Source organism: Procambarus clarkii, chromosome 77, assembly GCF_040958095.1.
Source record: "Procambarus clarkii isolate CNS0578487 chromosome 77, FALCON_Pclarkii_2.0, whole genome shotgun sequence".
NCBI classification, from domain to species: Eukaryota; Metazoa; Arthropoda; class Malacostraca; order Decapoda; family Cambaridae; genus Procambarus; species Procambarus clarkii.
This window is the reverse complement of record NC_091226.1, coordinates 16655634-16674045: the sequence shown is the minus strand read 5'-3', so window position 1 is coordinate 16674045 and position 18412 is coordinate 16655634. Positions and strand designations below refer to the sequence as shown.

The 18412-nt window shown below is 42.3% G+C and overlaps 1 protein-coding gene across 2 annotated transcripts in view; it reads right to left on the bottom strand.

Moving 5' to 3' along the window:
- LOC123747148 (uncharacterized) overlaps positions 1 to 14905 on the bottom strand; it is a 102257-nt gene extending 87352 nt beyond the window's left edge. Inside the window, exons 1-7 of one of the 2 annotated variants that reach the window (XM_069313942.1) lie at positions 14681 to 14905; positions 13658 to 13821; positions 12541 to 12717; positions 9903 to 9971; positions 7210 to 7257; positions 3929 to 4031; positions 3075 to 3182 (exon numbers count right to left, since the gene is read on the bottom strand). In XM_069313942.1, coding sequence (XP_069170043.1) covers positions 3075 to 3182; positions 3929 to 4031; positions 7210 to 7257; positions 9903 to 9971; positions 12541 to 12717; positions 13658 to 13821; positions 14681 to 14734 — 723 coding nt within the window. In that variant the 5' untranslated portion in view covers positions 14735 to 14905. The remainder of the gene's footprint in view (positions 1 to 3074; positions 3183 to 3928; positions 4032 to 7209; positions 7258 to 9902; positions 9972 to 12540; positions 12718 to 13657; positions 13822 to 14680) is intronic. The other variant, XM_069313943.1, reaches the window with a different exon arrangement.
- Between the last annotated feature and the right edge of the window lie 3507 nt (positions 14906 to 18412).

Here is an 18412-nt window from a genome sequence, read left to right as displayed (position 1 = left end):
TTTGGATAATATTTATTTCAATATTCATTTCCAAAATTTAATATATTCAAACACAGTACACATATAGTGGGGGGGGGGGGGGTACAGTACACATCTATTGGGGCTACATATAGGGGGTACAGTACACATCTATTGGGGGGGGGGGGGGTACAGTACACATATAGTGGGGGGGGGGGACAGTACACATATAGTGGGTACAGTACACATCTAGTGGGGGGGGGGGTACAGTACACATCTATTGGGGGTACAGTACACATATAGGGGGTACAGTAAACATCTAGTGGGGGGGGGGGTACAGTAAACATCTAGTGGGGGGGGGGGTACAGTAAACATCTAGTGGGGGGGGGGGTACAGTAAACATCTAGTGGGGGGGGGGATACAGTACACATCTAGTGGGGGCGTACAGTACACATATAGTGGGGGGTACAGTACACATCTAGTGGGGGGGGTACAGTACACATATAGTGGGGGATACAGTACACATCTAGTGGGGGGTACAGTAAACATCTAGTGGGGGGGTACAGTACACATCTAGTGGGGGATACAGTACACATCTAGTGGGGGGTACAGTACACATATAGTGGGGGGTACAGTACACATATAGTGGGGGGGTACAGTACACATCTAGTGGGGGGTACAGTACACATCTAGTGGGGGCGTACAGTACACATATAGTGGGGGATACAGTACACATCTAGTGGGGGGTACAGAAAACATCTAGTGGGGGGGTACAGTACACATATAGTGGGGGGTACAGTACACATCTAGTGGGGGGGTACAGTACACATATAGTGGGGGGGGGGGGTAAAGTATACATCTAGTGGGGGGGGGGGGGTACAGTACACATATAGTGGGGGGGGGGGGTACAGTACACATATAGTGGGGGGTACAGTACACATATAGTGGGGGGGTACAGTACACATATAGGGGGTACAGTACACATACAGTGGGGGGGGGGTTACAGTACACATATAGTGGGGGGGGGGTTACAGTACACATATACTGGGGGGGTACAGTACACATATAGGGGGTACAGTACACATATAGGGGGTACAGTACACATATAGGGGGTACAGTACACATATAGGGGGTACAGTACACATACAGTGGGGGGGGTACAGTACACATACAGTGGGGGGGGTACAGTACACATATAGGGGGTACAGTACACATACAGTGGGGGGTGCAGTACACATATAGGGGGTACAGTACACATATAGTGGGGAGTACAGTACACATATAGTGGGGGGGTAAAGTACACATCTAGTGGGGGTACAGTACACATCTAGTGGGGGGTAGTACACATTTAGTGGGGGGGAGTACAGTACACATATAGGGGGTACAGTACACATCTAGTGGGGGGGGGTACAGTACACATATAGGGGGTACAGTACACATCTTGTGGGGGGGGGGTACAGTACACATATAGCGAAGGGGTACAGTACACATATAGTGGGGGGTACAGTACACATATAGTGGGGGGTACAGTACACATACAGTGGGGGGGGGGTACAGTACACATACAGTGTGGGGGGGGACAGTACACATATAGTGGGGGTACAGTACACATATAGGGGGTACAGTACACATATAGTGGGAGGTACAGTATACATACAGTGGGGGGTACAGTACACATATAGGGGGTACAGTACACATACAGTGGGGGGGGTACAGTACACAGAGGGGGTACAGTACACATAGTGGTGGTACAGTACACATATAGTGGGGGGGGGGGGGTACAGTACACATACAGTAAGGGGGCATAGTACACATATAATAAGGGGGGGTACAGTACACATCTAGTGGGGGGGGAAGCCACCTGAATGTCCCTGGAGGTCCCTTGATGTCTCCTGGGGGCCCTTAGGATACCCCTAGAGGTTCATGGCGGTCTCCTGAGGCCCCTGAAGGGCCCCTAAATTTCCCTGGAGGTCTCTGGAGTCCCCTGGATGTTCCTGGAGGCCCATGGAGAACCTTGGATGTCCCTAGAGGCCCCTGGATGTCCGTGGAGGTCCACTGGAGGCCCCTAAAGGCCACCTGGAGGCCCCTAAAGGCCACCTGGAGGCCCCTAAAGGCCACCTGGAGGCCCCTAAAGGCCAGCTGGAGGCCCCTAAAGGCCACCTGGGGGCCCCTAAACGCCTCCTGGAGGCCCCTAAAGGCCTGTGGAGGCCCCTAAAGGCCTGTGGAGGTCACCAAAGGCTCCTGGAGCTTGCTGGAGGCCCCCCTAGAGGCCTCTTTGAGGGCCCTGGAGGCCCTTGGAGGTCCCAGGAGGCCATGGAGACCCCTAAAGATTCCTACAGGCCCCTGGAGGCTCCCCGAACTTCCCTAGATGTCTCTGGAGGCCCCTGGAGGTATCCTGAAGGCCGTCAAAATGAACCTGGAGGCGCCCTAGAGGCCCCATGAGGTCACTGGAGGCCCCTGGAGACCTCTAAAGGTTCCTGGAAGCCCATGGAGGCTCCCTGAAATTCCCTGGATGTCCCTGGAGGCCCCTAGAGGTCCCTGGAGGCGCCTTAGAGGCCTCTTGATGTCCCAGGTGGACCTTCGAGGTCCCTGGAGCCATATTTTGGAGCCAAATTCTGGCTCTCTGCACGTATTCGCAGTTTGAAATTCCTAATTTTTGCAACGAAAATATGCCAATTACTGAAAGCGGCGGTGGGTCACATTTTGCCCAAACCCCCCTGCAGTTTACAAAATATTCCAAACATCCCAAATCCGATACCTGAGCCGTATTTTGTGGCGAATTTCTGGCTCTCTACACAGCACCCACTGGTACTGACCCACCACCCATTGGTACTGACCCACCACCCATTGGTACTGACCCAGCACCATTGGTACTGACCCACCACCCATTGGTACTGACCTAGTACACATCTAGGGGGTACAGTACACATCTAGGGGGTATACAGTATACATCTAGGGGGGTACAGTACAAATCTAGGGGGTACAGTACACATCTAGGGGGGACAGTACTAGGGGGGGTACAGTACACATCTAGGGGGGGGTACAGTACTAGGGGGGTACAGTACACATCTAGGGGGGTACAATACACATCTAGGGGGTACATTATAATGACTAACCTTGGTGCACCAGTGGTACTTGGCGGGCAGCGGTACAGGTACATCCAGGTTCAAGTTCCCTGACCAGATTGAAGCAAAGATACAGTCATCGCCCACCTGTACATTAACCTGTAATACAATGAAATATGTCAATGAATATTATTTATTCCCAAAATAGTGTTACATAAATAGATTTTACACATGAGGCATTTAATATATATTAAATTGCTTGAGGTTTATATATAGGTTGGTCTGGGAAGGGCCAGATTCACGAAGCAGTTACGCAAGCACTTACGAACCTGCGGTCAGATTCACCAAGCAGTTACGCAAGCACTTACGAACCTGGGGCCAGATTCACGAAGCAGTTATGCAAGCACTTACGAACCTGGGGCCAGATTCACGAAGCAGTTACGCAAGCACTTACGAACCTGGGGCCAGATTCACGAAGCAGTTACGCAAGCACTTATGAACGTGTCCATCTTTCCTCTAATCTTTGACGCCTTTGGTTACATTTATTAAACAGTTTACAAGCATGAAAACTTGCCAATAAACTGTTGTTATTGTTATAAACAGCCTCCTGGTGCTTCGGAGCTCATTAACTGTTTAATAATTGTAAACAAAGCCGCCAAAGATTGAGAAAAGATGGACAGCTTCGTTGACCAGACCACACACTAGAAGGTGAAGGGACGACGACGTTTCGGTCCGTCCTAGACCATTCTCAAGTCGATTGTGTCGAATACACACACAATCGACTTGAGAATGGTCCAGGACGGACCGAAACGTCGTCGTCCCTTCACCTTCTAGTGTGTGGTCTGGTCAACATACTTCAGCCACGTTATTGTGACTCATCACCTGCACACAGAACTGTAACTCACACTGAAAGGTTGGTGGAGACTGATGGCAGGAAACTGGTCATCTTGTAACACTACTCGCTCATCACTCTCCCCATCCTGGTTACTGTCACCCAGTGTCACTCTCCTGTCAGAGACAACACAGGACAGATTATGACAGGATTCCGTTATCTTGAGGATATCTTGAGATGATTACAAGGATTCTTGCTTTCTGTGTGTGTGTGTGTTTACTAGTTGTGTTTTTGCGGGGGTTGAGCTTTGCTCTTTCGGCCCGCCTCTCAACTGTCAATCAACTGTTTACTAACTACTTTTTATTTTTTTTCCCACACCACACACACACCAGGAAGCAGCCCGTGACAGCTGACTAACTCCCAGGTACCTATTTACTGCTAGGTAACAGGGGCACTTAGGGTGAAAGAAACTTTGCCCATTTGTTTCTGCCTTGTGCGGGAATCGAACCCGCGCCACAGAATTACGAGTCCTGCGCGCTATCCATCACGCTACGAGGCCCCCTCGTAGTGTGTGTGTGTGTGTGTGTGTGTGTGTGTGTTATCTTGAGATTTTGAGGTTATCTTGAGATAATTTCTGGGCTTTAGTGTCCCCGCGGCCCGGTCCTCGACCAGGCCTCCACCCCCAGGAAGAAGCCCGTGACAGCTGACTAACTCCCAGGTACCTATTTACTGCTAGGTAACAGAGGCATAGGGTGAAAGAAACTCTGCCCATTGTTTCTCGCCGGCGCCTGGGATCGAACCCAGGATCACAAGTCCAGCGTGCTGTCCGCTTGGCTCCCTGATACACACAGTATTCTCAACTCATTTGCCTCTATTTACCTATATAATTGGAACTGACGCAATAATAGTTGTTTAATTTAGAGCTTGTGATGAATAATGCCAACTTGGCCTGTGATTGGCCAGAGGCTTCACTGACTGTTGAAGCATCACTACTTTACTCTATATGGAAAAGTTATTTATTATTAAACAGTTTATGTAACACGTTCCTAAATTCCATATTTTAACTTCTCTTTGGATATATATATATATATGCGAACAAGCCTGAACAAGCATATATATATATATATATATATATATATATATATATATATATATATATATATATATATATATATATATATATATATATATATATATATATACACATACATATATATATATATGTCGTACCTAGTAGCCAGAACGCACTTCTCAGCCTATTATGCAAGGCTCGATTTGCCTAATAAACCAAGTTTTCCTGAATTAATATAGTATCTCATTTTTTTTTTCTTATGAAATGATAAAGCCACCCATTTCATTATGTATGAGGTCATTTTTTTTATTACAGTTAAAATTAACGTAGATATATGACCGAACCTAACCAACCCTACCTAACCTAACCTAACCTATCTTTATAGGTTAGGTTAGGTTAGATAGCCGAAAAAGTTAGGTTAGGTTAGGTTAGGTAGGTTAGGTACTCGAAAAACAATTAGTTCATGAAAACTTGGCTTATTAGGCAAATCGGGCCTTGCATAGTAGGCTGAGAAGTGCGTTCTGGCTACTAGGTACGACATATATATATATATATATATATATATATATATATATATATATATATATATATATATATATATATATATATATATATATATATATATATACTTGTATATATATATATATTTCTTCTTGTTATATTCAAGAGTTTTAGATACAATAACGAACTACATTCCCACTTCTAATTAAGTCTTACGAAAATATACTTGAAACCAAATACATTAATTTCAAGTTCTAATCACTATAACAACAATGGCTTTATACAATATACAATATTATACAGTATATTACTATACCTACTAGGGGGGAACCACTAACATACGCCATTGTATATTGTATGATTAAATTTACTTCATTCTTATTATTATTGTTGTTATAAAATAAGATAATTGCAGTTTGCTCTCAAGCTCTTGATTTGCCAAGAGCCTGTTACTCTGGAGGCCACGGGCCAGATTCACGAAGCAGTTTACGTAAACACTTACTAACTTGTACATGTTTTCTCAATCTTTAGCGAATTTGTTTACAATTATTAAACAGTTAATGAGCTCCGAAGCACCAGGAGGCTGTTTATAACAATAACAACAGTTGACTGGCAAGATTTCATGCTTGTAAACTGCTTAATAAATGTAACCAAAGCCGTCAAAGGTTGAGGAAAGATGGACACGTTCGTAAGTGCTTCGTGAATCTGGCCCCATTACTGTAGAACCTGTTTTACTCTTGAACTGTGTATCAGTAGGAAGTTAAGGGTAGAAGACAGTAATAACACGTTAATGGATCTTGAAAGTTAAGAGGGATTGAGGATAGATTTTGCTCTACTTTATCAAAGAAAAACATCAAATGTGATGGACAGGTGGATTGAAATGGTAGACAAAACACTGAAAGTTGAAGAAATGAACAAATTGGTTCAAGTTCAAGTTTGTTTATAGAACCAAGAAAGAAATACATCTCAAAGGGATAGAGTAGCTTAGCCTATTTCTAACCCTTAAAGGGATAGGTACCAGGGGCCAGATTCACGAAACACTTACCCAAGTACTTACGAACGTGTACATCTTTCCTCAATCTCTGACGGCTTTGGTTACATTTATTAAACAGTTTACAAGCATGAAAACTTGCCAATCAACTTTTGTTATTGTTATAAACAGCCTCCTGGTGCTTCGGAGCTCATTAACTGTTTAATAATTGTAAACAAAGCCCCCAAAGATTGAGAAAAGATGGACAGGTTTCGTAAGTGCTTGCGTAAACTGCTTCGTGAATCTGGCCCCAGCACTGCAGACATGGACCAACAAATACTAACAATGGAATTAGCAACACAGAACTGTACAAATGAACTAGAAGCTGTCTGGATCACTAACAAGGATACTATGGACGGGGTCAAAAATTTTTGGATACTCAAGGATTATGCTGACCAGACCACACACTACAATGTGAAGGGACGACGACGTTTCGGTCCGTCCTGGATCATTCTCAAGTCGATCAAGTCACAATCAACTTGACAATGGTTCAGGACGGACCGAAACGTCGTCGTCCCTTCACATTCTAGTGTGTTACAATCGACTTGAGAATGGTTCAGGACGGACCGAAACATCGTCGTCCCTTCACATTCTAATGTGTGGTCTGATCAACATACTTTAGCCACGTTATTGTGACTCATCGCCTCAAGGATTATGATAACGACAAAGGTGACTATAACTAAACAAGGATTATGGCAGGGACAATGGTGATTGGATATTCAACAAGGATTATGGACGTGAGAAACGTTACCATTGATTCGAAGAGAGGTTTGCCTGACAATCTCCTGCCAACCTTGACCTATGGGAGTGAAACATGAACATAGAATGAGACACCTGATCTACAATTCATGTTCTTCAAGCGAGTTACTGATGAGAGATACAAGTGGTATCAATACACAAGGAGGAATAAATATGAGCATACAGACAGTATGAAATGCAGAGTATTAGACACACATGTTAACTATGAACAAAAATTTACAAGAGCTTGGACATGTGGAAGAGATGATAAAACAGATTCACAAGTAAACACGATAGTGTAGGGTAAGGGGTTATAGCATTAGAAAGTTTAAGGTAAGGGATTATAGCATTAGGAAGTTTAAGGTAAGGGATTATAGTATTAAGAAGTTTAGGGTAAGGGATTATAGCATTAGGAAGTTTAAGGTAAGGGATTATAGCATTAGGAAGTTTAGGGTAAGGGGTTATAGCATTAGGAAGTTTAGGGTAAGGGGTTATAGCATTACAAAGTGTAGGGTAAGGGATTATAGCATTAGGAAGTATAAGGTAAGGGGTTATAGCATTAGGACGTGTAGGGTAAGGGGTTATAGCATTAGCAAGTGTAGGGTAAGGGATTATAGCATTAGGAAGTTTAAGGTAAGAGATTATAGCATTAGGAACTGTAGGGTAAGAGATTATAGCATTAGGAAGTTTAAGGTAAGGGATTATAGCATTAGGAAGTGTAGGGTAAGAGATTATAGCATTAGGAACTGTAGGGTAAGAGATTATAGCATTACGAAGTTTAAGGTAAGGGATTATAGCATTAGGAAGTTTAAGGTAAGGGATTATAGCATTAGGAAGTATAAGGTAAGGGATTATAGCATTAGGAAGTTTAAGGTAAGGGATTATAGCATTAGGAAGTTTAAGGTAAGGGATTATAGCATTAGGAAGTATAAGGTAAGGGATTATAGCATTAGGAAGTTTAAGGTAAGGGATTATAGCATTAGGAAGTGTAGGGTAAGAGATTATAGCATTAGGAACTGTAGGGTAAGAGATTATAGCATTAGGAAGTTTAAGGTAAGGGATTATAGCATTAGGAAGTTTAAGGTAAGGGATTATAGCATTAGGAAGTATAAGGTAAGGGATTATACCATTAGGAAGTTTAAGGTAAGGGATTATAGCATTAGGAAGTGTAGGGTAAGAGATTATAGCATTAGGAAGTGTAGGGTAAGAGATTATAGCATTAGGAAGTTTAAGGTAAGGGATTATAGCATTAGGAAGTATAAGGTAAGGGATTATAGTATTAGGAAGTGTAAGGTAAAGGGTTATAGCATTACGAAGTGTAGGGTAAGAGGTTATAGCATTAGGAAGTGTAGGGTAAGAGGGGTAAGGGGTTAAAGTATTAGGAAGTGAAGGGTAAGAGGTTAAAGCATTAGGAAAGAGGACATATGACCAAGGCTGCCTGGAAACTTCCTATAGTAGTTTTACCTTTGAATGAGGGAACCCCAGAGGGGGGGAGGGACAACATCAAACAAATTTACACACAAAACAAACAAAATATACCTGAAAATTAACTTTAGTTACTATTTCAAGTCAAACAGTAAACAATTATTTCACTGTTTATACTTCTAAACACAAATCCTAGTATCCCACTGACTTTTTTCTGAACATTTAGGTACTGATTTTTGTTTAATTTAAATTCCTACAATATGCATTCTTTGCATTCTGCGGGACTTTGCAGGCATGATTCCCAGGTCTTTTTCGCAATCAGACTTTGCAATTTCAGGACCTTCCAGCTGATATCTTGAAACTCTAATCATTATTTCATGATCACATTATTATTATAATCCTATTATATCACAATTATCATTATAATTACCTACCCTCATAACCTTATCTTAGTCAGCACTAGACTGCATCTACCACTCTTTCGACCATTTCAAAAGCCTATCTAGATCATCTTGAGGTGAGACCATTTCAAAAGCCTATTTAAATTATCTTGAGGTGAGACCATTTCAAAAGCCTATTTCAATTATCTTGAGGTGAGACCATTTCAAAACCCTATTTAAATTATCTTGAGGTGAGACCATTTCAAAAGCCTATCTAGATCATCTTGAGGTGATTTGGAGTCTTCCGAGTTTATTTCAAACCCAATTTTCGTATTATCTGCAAATTTGCAAATATTCCTGAAGCTAATTCACTTACATATATGGTTAACAAGAGAGGTCCCAGGACAGAGCCCTGAAGGACTTCACTTTCAACAGTTTCCCCACTCCGGTCGGCCGAGCGGGCAGCACGCGGGACTTGTGATCCTGTGGTCCTGGGTTCGATCCCAGGCGCCGGCGAGAAACAATGGCCAGAGTTTCTTTCCACCCTATGCCCCTCTTACCTAGCAGTAAAATTGGTACCTGGGTGTTAGTCAGCTGTCACGGGCTGCTTCCTGGGGGTGGAGGCCTGGTCGAGGACCGGGCCGCGGGAACACTAAAGCCCTGAAATCATCTCAAGATAACCTCAAGATAACTCTGACTTATCTCCATTTATACTAACTCTGCTTCATCTGATATGTAAACAAAGCTATCAATAAACAAATTATATAAATTAAACAGTAGTTATCACAATGATATCATACAAGAGTGCCACGATAACAAGTCAAGACAAGAGTGACTGTCGTGCATAGAAGATAGAAGATAGAACTTCTCCTACATAGAAGATAGTCATAAAAGTCATTACCTGTTCTCGAAGTCAAAATTCACATGGAAGATTTCTTGAGACGAGTCGCGTAAGATCTTCGCCTGGAAACTGACAGAAGGAACAGATAAGTATCAATCTCTCAATCACTCTCTTTCTCAATCTCTCTCTCTCTCAATCTCTCTCTTTCTCAATCTCTCTCTCTCTCAATCTCTCTCTCTCTCTCAATCTCTCTCTCTCTCTCTCAATCTCTCTCTCTCTCTCTCAATCTCTCTCTCAATCTCTCTCTCTCTCTCAATCTCTCTATCTCTCTCAATCTCTCTATCTCTCTCAATCTCTCTCTCTCTCTCAATCTCTCTCTCTCTCTCAATCTCTCTCTCTCTCTCAATCTCTCTCTCTCTCTCAATCTCTCTCTCTCTCTCAATCTCTCTCTCTCTCTCAATCTCTCTCTCTCAATCTCTCTCTCTCTCTCAATCTCTCTCTCTCTCTCAATCTCTCTCTCTCTCTCAATCTCTCTCTCTCTCTCAATCTCTCTCTCTCTCTCTCTCAATCTCTCTCTCTCTCTCAATCTCTCTCTCTCTCTCAATCTCTCTCTCTCTCTCAATCTCTCTATCTCTCTCAATCTCTCTATCTCTCTCAATCTCTCTCAATCTCTCTCAATCTCTCTCTCTCTCTCTCAATCTCTCTCTCTCTCTCAATCTCTCTCTCTCTCTCTCAATCTCTCTCTCTCTCTCAATCTCTCTATCTCTCTCAATCTCTCTCAATCTCTCTCAATCTCTCTCTCTCTCTCTCAATCTCTCTCTCTCTCTCTCAATCTCTCTCTCTCTCTCAATCTCTCTCTCTCTCTCTCAATCTCTCTCTCTCTCTCAATCTCTCTCTCAATCTCTCTCTCTCTCTCAATCTCTCTCTCTCTCTCAATCTCTCAATCTCTCTCTCTCTCTCAATCTCTCTCTCTCTCTCAATCTCTCTCTCTCTCTCAATCTCTCTCTCTCTCTCTCTCAATCTCTCTCTCTCTCTCAATCTCTCTCTCTCTCTCAATCTCTCTCTCTCTCTCAATCTCTCTCTCTCTCTCAATCTCTCTCTCTCTCTCAATCTCTCTATCTCTCTCAATCTCTCTATCTCTCTCAATCTCTCTATCTCTCTCAATCTCTCTCTCTCTCTCAATCTCTCTCTCTCAATCTCTCTCTCTCTCTCAATCTCTCTCTCTCTCTCAATCTCTCTATCTCTCTCAATCTCTCTATCTCTCTCAATCTCTCTCTCTCTCTCAATCTCTCTCAATCTCTCAATCTCTCTCAATCTCTCTCAATCTCTCAATCTCTCTCAATCTCTCTCAATCTCTCAATCTCTCTCAATCTCTCAATCTCTCTCAATCTCTCTCTCTCTCAATCTCTCTCTCTCTCAATCTCTCTCTCTCTCAATCTCTCTCTCTCTCAATCTCTCTCTCTCTCAATCTCTCTCTCTCTCAATCTCTCTCTCTCTCAATCTCTCTGTCTCTCAATCTCTCTGTCTCTCAATCTCTCTCTCTCTCAATCTCTCTCTCTCAATCTCTCTCTCAATCTCTCTCTCTCAATCTTTAACAACAATTTCAGGTGAACCAGGAATAATGTCTCAACAGAAATGTAACATTACTACAGTCCTTCGTACAGTTAAAATGATCCAGATTGACTAAACTCACAGTAAGTGTTTTACACCACAAGATGAAAGTATATTGCTTGTAATTCGACAAAAATAAATTGGATCGATAACAATAATCTTAGCAGTTCTTGATTAAATGATTCATTCTAAAATTGTGTACATTTTGAAACTAGAATGATGTAGCATGATTAAATTATAGAACATTATTTAAATTATGTGGAGTATATTTCTATAACATCAATTATGATAAGATATATGACAGTCAAGCTTGACTCATTATAGAATAACAATGTTTTTTGGGTGCTTTTTTATATTATTATTTTCTACCACAGACGTGGCCAGACATTTACAATGCTAACCAGGATATATCCATTTTCTACCACAGACGTGGCCAGACATTTACAATGCTAACCAGCATATATACATTTTCTTCTGTCCTCCATGGACAGGGTTAGAGATTTGTCAAACATATAGTTCAGAGACTTATTGAACAACCACAGAAGGTGATCGTAGTGCTTTTAAAATATTAGGATAAGCTACATATGTAAATACATAGATACACAGATTTATGAATGCATTAATGTGAATTTATAATGGAGAAATGTAATCTTTTGTCTGTGATTTTTGGTAAACAATAACATTAAGTTTGAGAAGTGAGCTTATTTTACTTATTTATTTATTTATTTATTTATATATATACAAGAAGGTACATTGGGTTTGAGAGAATACATTGGATAGTACAGTATTTACATTCTTGTAAAGCCACTAGTACGCGCAGCGTTTCGGGCAGGTCCTTAATCTAGCAGATAATTTTAAGTAGGTAATTTCAATCAGAATTGATAAATGAAAGATACATTACAAGAGAAAAATGAGATGAGAGAGATAAGTAAGTATATTAAAGCACATTGTTATATTAAAGCTCTGATTGATTACATTGACAGCTTGATTAGTAATTTAAACAAGATTAATAGACACCATACAGCAGATTGACAGCACATATAAGACAGCAATGATCACAATGGTAAAGATGTTCAGAAGGACTTACTTGCGATGCTTATGTAAGACAAGTGTGGCCTCCACGTAGAAGATAGGGAAAGCAGGTGCCAGAATGGTGCCATGATATGGCAGTGCCTGTGACCTGACCCTCAGCAGCTTGGGCAGCATAGCCTTCTGAACTTTGACCTGATTGGCATACAAGTGCCACACAAGCGGTATGGCCATCCTGAAATCAGATTTATTTTTATTTTATTTATATATATACAAGAAGGTACATTGGGTTTGTGAGAATACATTGGATAGTACAGTATTTACATTCTTGTAAAGCCACTAGTACGCACAGCGTTTCGGGCAGGTCCTTAATCTAACAGATAATTTTAAGGTCAATTTGTGTCAATAATTTGACACAATAAAAACACAACAACACAATAAAATTTAAGGTCAATAATTTGTGTCATTATCTCTAATTGTACTGTACTGTGAGAGTCACAATAACGTGGCTGAAGTATGTTGACCAGACCACACACTAGAAGGTGAAGGGACGACGACGTTTCGGTCCGTCCTGGACCATTCTCAAGTCGATTGTGGAGACTGGTCCAGGACGGACCGAAACGTCGTCGTCCCTTCACCTTCTAGTGTGTACTCACTTAGTTGTGTTTGCGGGGATTGAGCTTTGGTTCTTTGGTCCCGCCTCTCAACTGTCAATCAACAGGTGTACAGGTTCCTGAGCCTACTGGGCTCTATCATATCTACAATTGAAACTGTATGGAGTCAGCCTCCACCACATCACCTCCTAATGCATTCCATTTGTCAACTACTCTGACACTAAAAAAGTTCTTTCTAATATCTCTGTGGCTCATTTGGGCACTCAGTTTCCACCTGTGTCCCCTTGTGCGTGTGCCCCTTGTGTTAAACAGCCTGTCTTTATCTACCCTATCAATTCCCTTGAGAATCTTAAATGTGGTGATCATGTCCCCCTTAACTCTTTTGTCTTCCAGCGAAGTGAGATTTAATTCCCGTAGTCTCTCCTCGTAGCTCATACCTCTCAGCTCGGGTACTAGTCTAGTGGCAAACCTTTGAACCATCACCTTCTAGTGTGTGGTCTGGTCAACAGTCTGGGATGTGGAACAAACATAAAACCACCTTAACAACTACAAATTACCCACTTGCTAACAAACAGTAGTTGCGTGAGCTGAAGGTAGTCGTTCTGTGAGAGTTGCTTCAAGGCAGAGTAGTTCTCGAACCACTGGTCCCTTTTGGTGTTCAACCCGCCAAACGTCTCTCGCATAGTGTTGATCAGAGCGTCCACGGTGTCCTGCGACGCTGCGGCCTGTCGGACACAACATTATCACTATATTGACCTCCAGACGAATATTACTCTTCAGAACAATCATAAAATGCATCAATATTGGATCAACCTGTTTCCATGCCAAGCCTATGGTTTGATCAACATCTAATCTGACCTAACCTAACCTGACCTGACCTGACCTGACCTAACCTGACCTAACCTCACCTGACCTGACCTGACCTGACCTGACCTGACCTAACCTAACCTGACCTAACCTGACCTAACCTAACCTGACCTGACCTGACCTGACCTAACCTCACCTGACCTGACCTGACCTGACCTAACCTAACCTGACCTAACCTAACCTGACCTAACCTAACCTGACCTAACCTGACCTAACCTAACCTCACGTAACCTGACCTGACCTAACCTGACCTAACCTGACCTGACCTAACCTGACCTGACCTAACCTAACCTATCCCAGCTGATGTTGACCAGACCACACACTAGAAGTTGAAGGGACGACGACGTTTCGGTCCGTCCTGGACCATTCTCACAATCGACTTGAGAATGGTCCAGGACGGACCGAAACGTCGTCGTCGTCCCTTCACCTTCTAGTGTGTGGTCTGGTCAACATACTTCAGCCACGTTATTGTGACTCATCGCCTGCATATCCCAGCTGATTACATTTCTTTTTCTAGATCATCATTTGATGATCTAGATTTTGGGGAAACTGGTTTTCACATGTCTCTCTCGCCATATTTTTAAAATACTTATCCACTGAGTAAAAGTAGCAAGATTAGTAAACATTTTAATTAAGGAACACTTGAAATAACATACAAAATTTACATATAAACACACACAAGACATGTATATACAGTAAGGGTATATATATATGTACCTGGGTGACATGTACACTTGCCAGAATGACCAGAATCACTACGGGAGACTTCATCTTGAGGCGTCAACACAGATTTGAGGAAAACGTCTTACTGTTGGCTGGTCTTGAAGTCCTAGAGGTCCCTGGAGGGTTGGGATGATTCTGTGGGTGATCAGGGGATTGTGAGAACCACTACTGAGTGATAGTGACGGGTGGTGAGGCGCAGATGATAGCCGTCTAATCTACTCTCTCTCTCTCTCACCATACACCAGGTATCAAGGTGTGGGTTATCTTATCTGGTGTTAGGGTCAAGTGATATCTTCGAATGATTCTCAGATGTTTTCTGTTGTGAAGGCTCCCCCACTGCCACTGTAACTATGCACCAGAGTGGTAGCTACAGTCTGGTTGTACAGCTCCACAGCCAGGGTTGTAGTCGTACAACCTTTTAAAGTACAACCTGAAAAGATCATGAATGCAAATGGGGCAACTCGTTCTCGCACTTTCTTACAGTCAATATTGACTTATTAAATAAGTGCATATGTGACATACTAATTTATTGTGAATATTTTAGTTTACCTTGAAAAGCTTCATAGAAAGCGCCGACCTTACCTAACCTTCTTAGTATGTTAAGATAAGCATCTTATTGCTTCGTAATTACAATTATTACTTAACCTATACCTATAATAACGGGTTGAATGGGGAGATGGGGTGTCTTCGACAAGCCGCCGGCTTCCTGCTCTCATTAAGGCCACTAGGGTTAGTGGCCCTCTAGTAAATTCAGGTAAATATAACACTATTAATTTATAATTGAGACAATGGCTATTTAGAATGAACAGGATGTTAAAATTGATGACTGCGTCTCTGGGGTCGACCGCCGGATGGAATGGACTTGATCTGAGGCACGGTTGTATATTATCTCTACATATACATAGACGTTTCTATTTTCTAACTTAAGTTAGTTACTCATTTTCTAACTATATATAGAAGTTTAATGTATAATAATGTTAATGAATGTATGAGAACGAGCCAGTTTTTAGTACACAATGTTAAAATTAATAAACGCGTCATGAAGGACGGCCGCCGCTCTAACGAACCTAGCCTAAGAACGGGTTGTGCGGGTCGCGTGAAACAGTTTATATTCATAAACAAGGGGCTTGGCGACTGGGTTAACGAGCATTTAGCCTGTGTTGATGAGGACAGGCTGAATCTGGTCTGTGGCACCACTCTTGGGGCTGGACGGTAGAGCGACGGTCTCGCTTCATGCAGGTCGGCGTTCAATCCCCGATCGTCCACAAGTGGTTAGGGCACCATTCCTTCCCCCCGTCCCATCCCATATCCTTATCCTTACCCTCTTCCCAGTGCTACATACTCGCTTTCTAGTGATAATGACCTTACGCGGCCAGAGGACATGTTGAAGGTATTCAAAATACCTCGAGTCTGCCCCAAAATGGCGCCCCTAGGGGTCGCCACAGACCTCTACCAACATTTTCAGCCGCCACCTGCATCGTCAAGCGACTTTTGACCTTCAAACATCATTATTTCACCCTTTATTATCAATATTTTTATGTCTGCAGGACTTCAGCGATCGATTTTTCCTTTTGGACTCGAAGGTTCGCCTCCGTGTTTGGTATTAAACGGCGTACTGGCGCCCATTGTGGCTCGTATGTTTACCTCATTGAAAATAAATAATGAGATATTGAGAAATTTAATGCCATGTATTAGCCTCGCCTACATACAATACAATTACAATCACTAACTGACATTCCCGAAACTTTTCGCTCGCTGTCGTTCCCTTACACGACTCAATACGTCAGAACGCCCACTACCGGCCGAAGAAAAAAAGAAACATAGAACAAGTGACCTTATCCTTCCATACCGTTTGAATTTTCAAGACAGATAATTATAATATTTAATCCACAACGGATATATATGGATTTTTTGGGTGGACAATACTTATATAAATAGACTTCCCCTCCTATACTATAATTGGCCGCCCCTTGTGTGCGCTGGCACACTTACTATTGATATTTAAGACCTATTTTGTGCAGTGGTGAAGCGGAAGGTTATAGTGATCAGGGGCCAGATTCACGAAAGAACTTACGCAAACACTTACGAACGTGTACATCTTTCCTCAATCTTTGACGGCTTTGGCTACATTTATTAAACACTTTACAAGCATGAAAACTTACCAATCAACTGTTGTTATTGTTCTAAATAGCCTCTTGGTGCTTCGGAGCTCATTAACTGTTTAATAATTGTAAACAAAGCCGCCAAAGATTGAGAAAAGATGTACAGGTTCGTACGTGTTTGCGTAAGTTCTTTCGTGAATCTGGCCCCTGACGTATAAGGTGTCTCACTATACTGTTTCCACCTCACTGTATCACTATTGTCCTGCTGTATGGTGACTGTCACTACACTAACGTTGTCCAGTTATTCAGACATAATTACGGGATCTCCATAGCCCGTGCTACTTGGAACTTTCAACATCAGACACAAAATAAACGTTTCCTGGCTATACAAGGAACGTTCATCACCCCCTCCCCCCCCCCCAACACCATCTTCACTATTCACCTACAAGCCAGCTAGCAAACCGTCCTCGACTCAAGTCCATTCCATCCAGCGGTCGACCCCACAGACGCATTCATAAATGTGTACATGTTGTTCATTCAAAACAGGAATGTTCTCATATAAATTAATATTATAATATATTAACATTGTGCACATATAGGCATAGGTTAGGTGTTTAGGTTCTGTTGGCGATTATTTGTATTTGTAGTACGTGGGTGAAGCATTTACAGCGTTGTGATTCGAACACAAGTCGTCAGTGAAGCACTTGTTCCGGAAGTGTTCGAACGTCAGCAGTTGTGAGTCGTGTGGAAACCGTTTTTCATTCATAAACAGCGGGGGGGTTGGCGGGTGCATGGAATGGACTTTGAGTCTTTGTTTGGAGGACGGACTGCAGTCAGACCCGCATCATGTTTTAACACTATATAAATGTTTCGGTGACTGATCTATACAACGAACCACCCTTTAGAACGACCACTCTAGTCCACTGTTAAGCATGAATTATCCTATGTTGGTGGCCTGATTTCTCGGATATATATATATTATATGTATATATAAATATATATATATTATATATGTATATATAAATATATATACATTATATATATATATATATTTCTAATTCGGAATTAATTCTTGTGTAGATTTTATCGAGGCCTTGTACGTTAAAGTCTTTGATAAAATGACATACTGCACTTTAGATAATTAAATGAAAATTTAGATATTTTGTAGCCCCCAAAAATTGCTTCTAATGTCAAATGCTGCATTAAAAACTGTACAAAGGTGGAGATGAGAATGAACAATAAAACGAAGCCGTTTGGGCGCGTCCCCAGAGGTCACCGGGGTCCACACAGACATACCAATGAACAAGCTAGTTGGCAGCCAGTCAGCAATCAACCAATGAAAACCGGGAAAATAGGTCGCCGAGTCACGGCGATTGGCGGAAACATGCGCCGCGCGGAGTGCTTAAAGCCAGCCACAACAGGCTAAAGGTTCCACGGGTGCAGTAACACAGCCATTACCGGCAATTTGGGGCGTGCTCCCGACAGACGACGGTATTTGACCTCTGACCCAGGTCACGGGGGTAATAGCGACCCGTGAAGACAGCGGGCACAATATACAAGCAGAAAGTTCAACACCTGTTATTTTAACCCTAACGTTGGCGCCTTTTTTGGGGCGTGTCTCTCA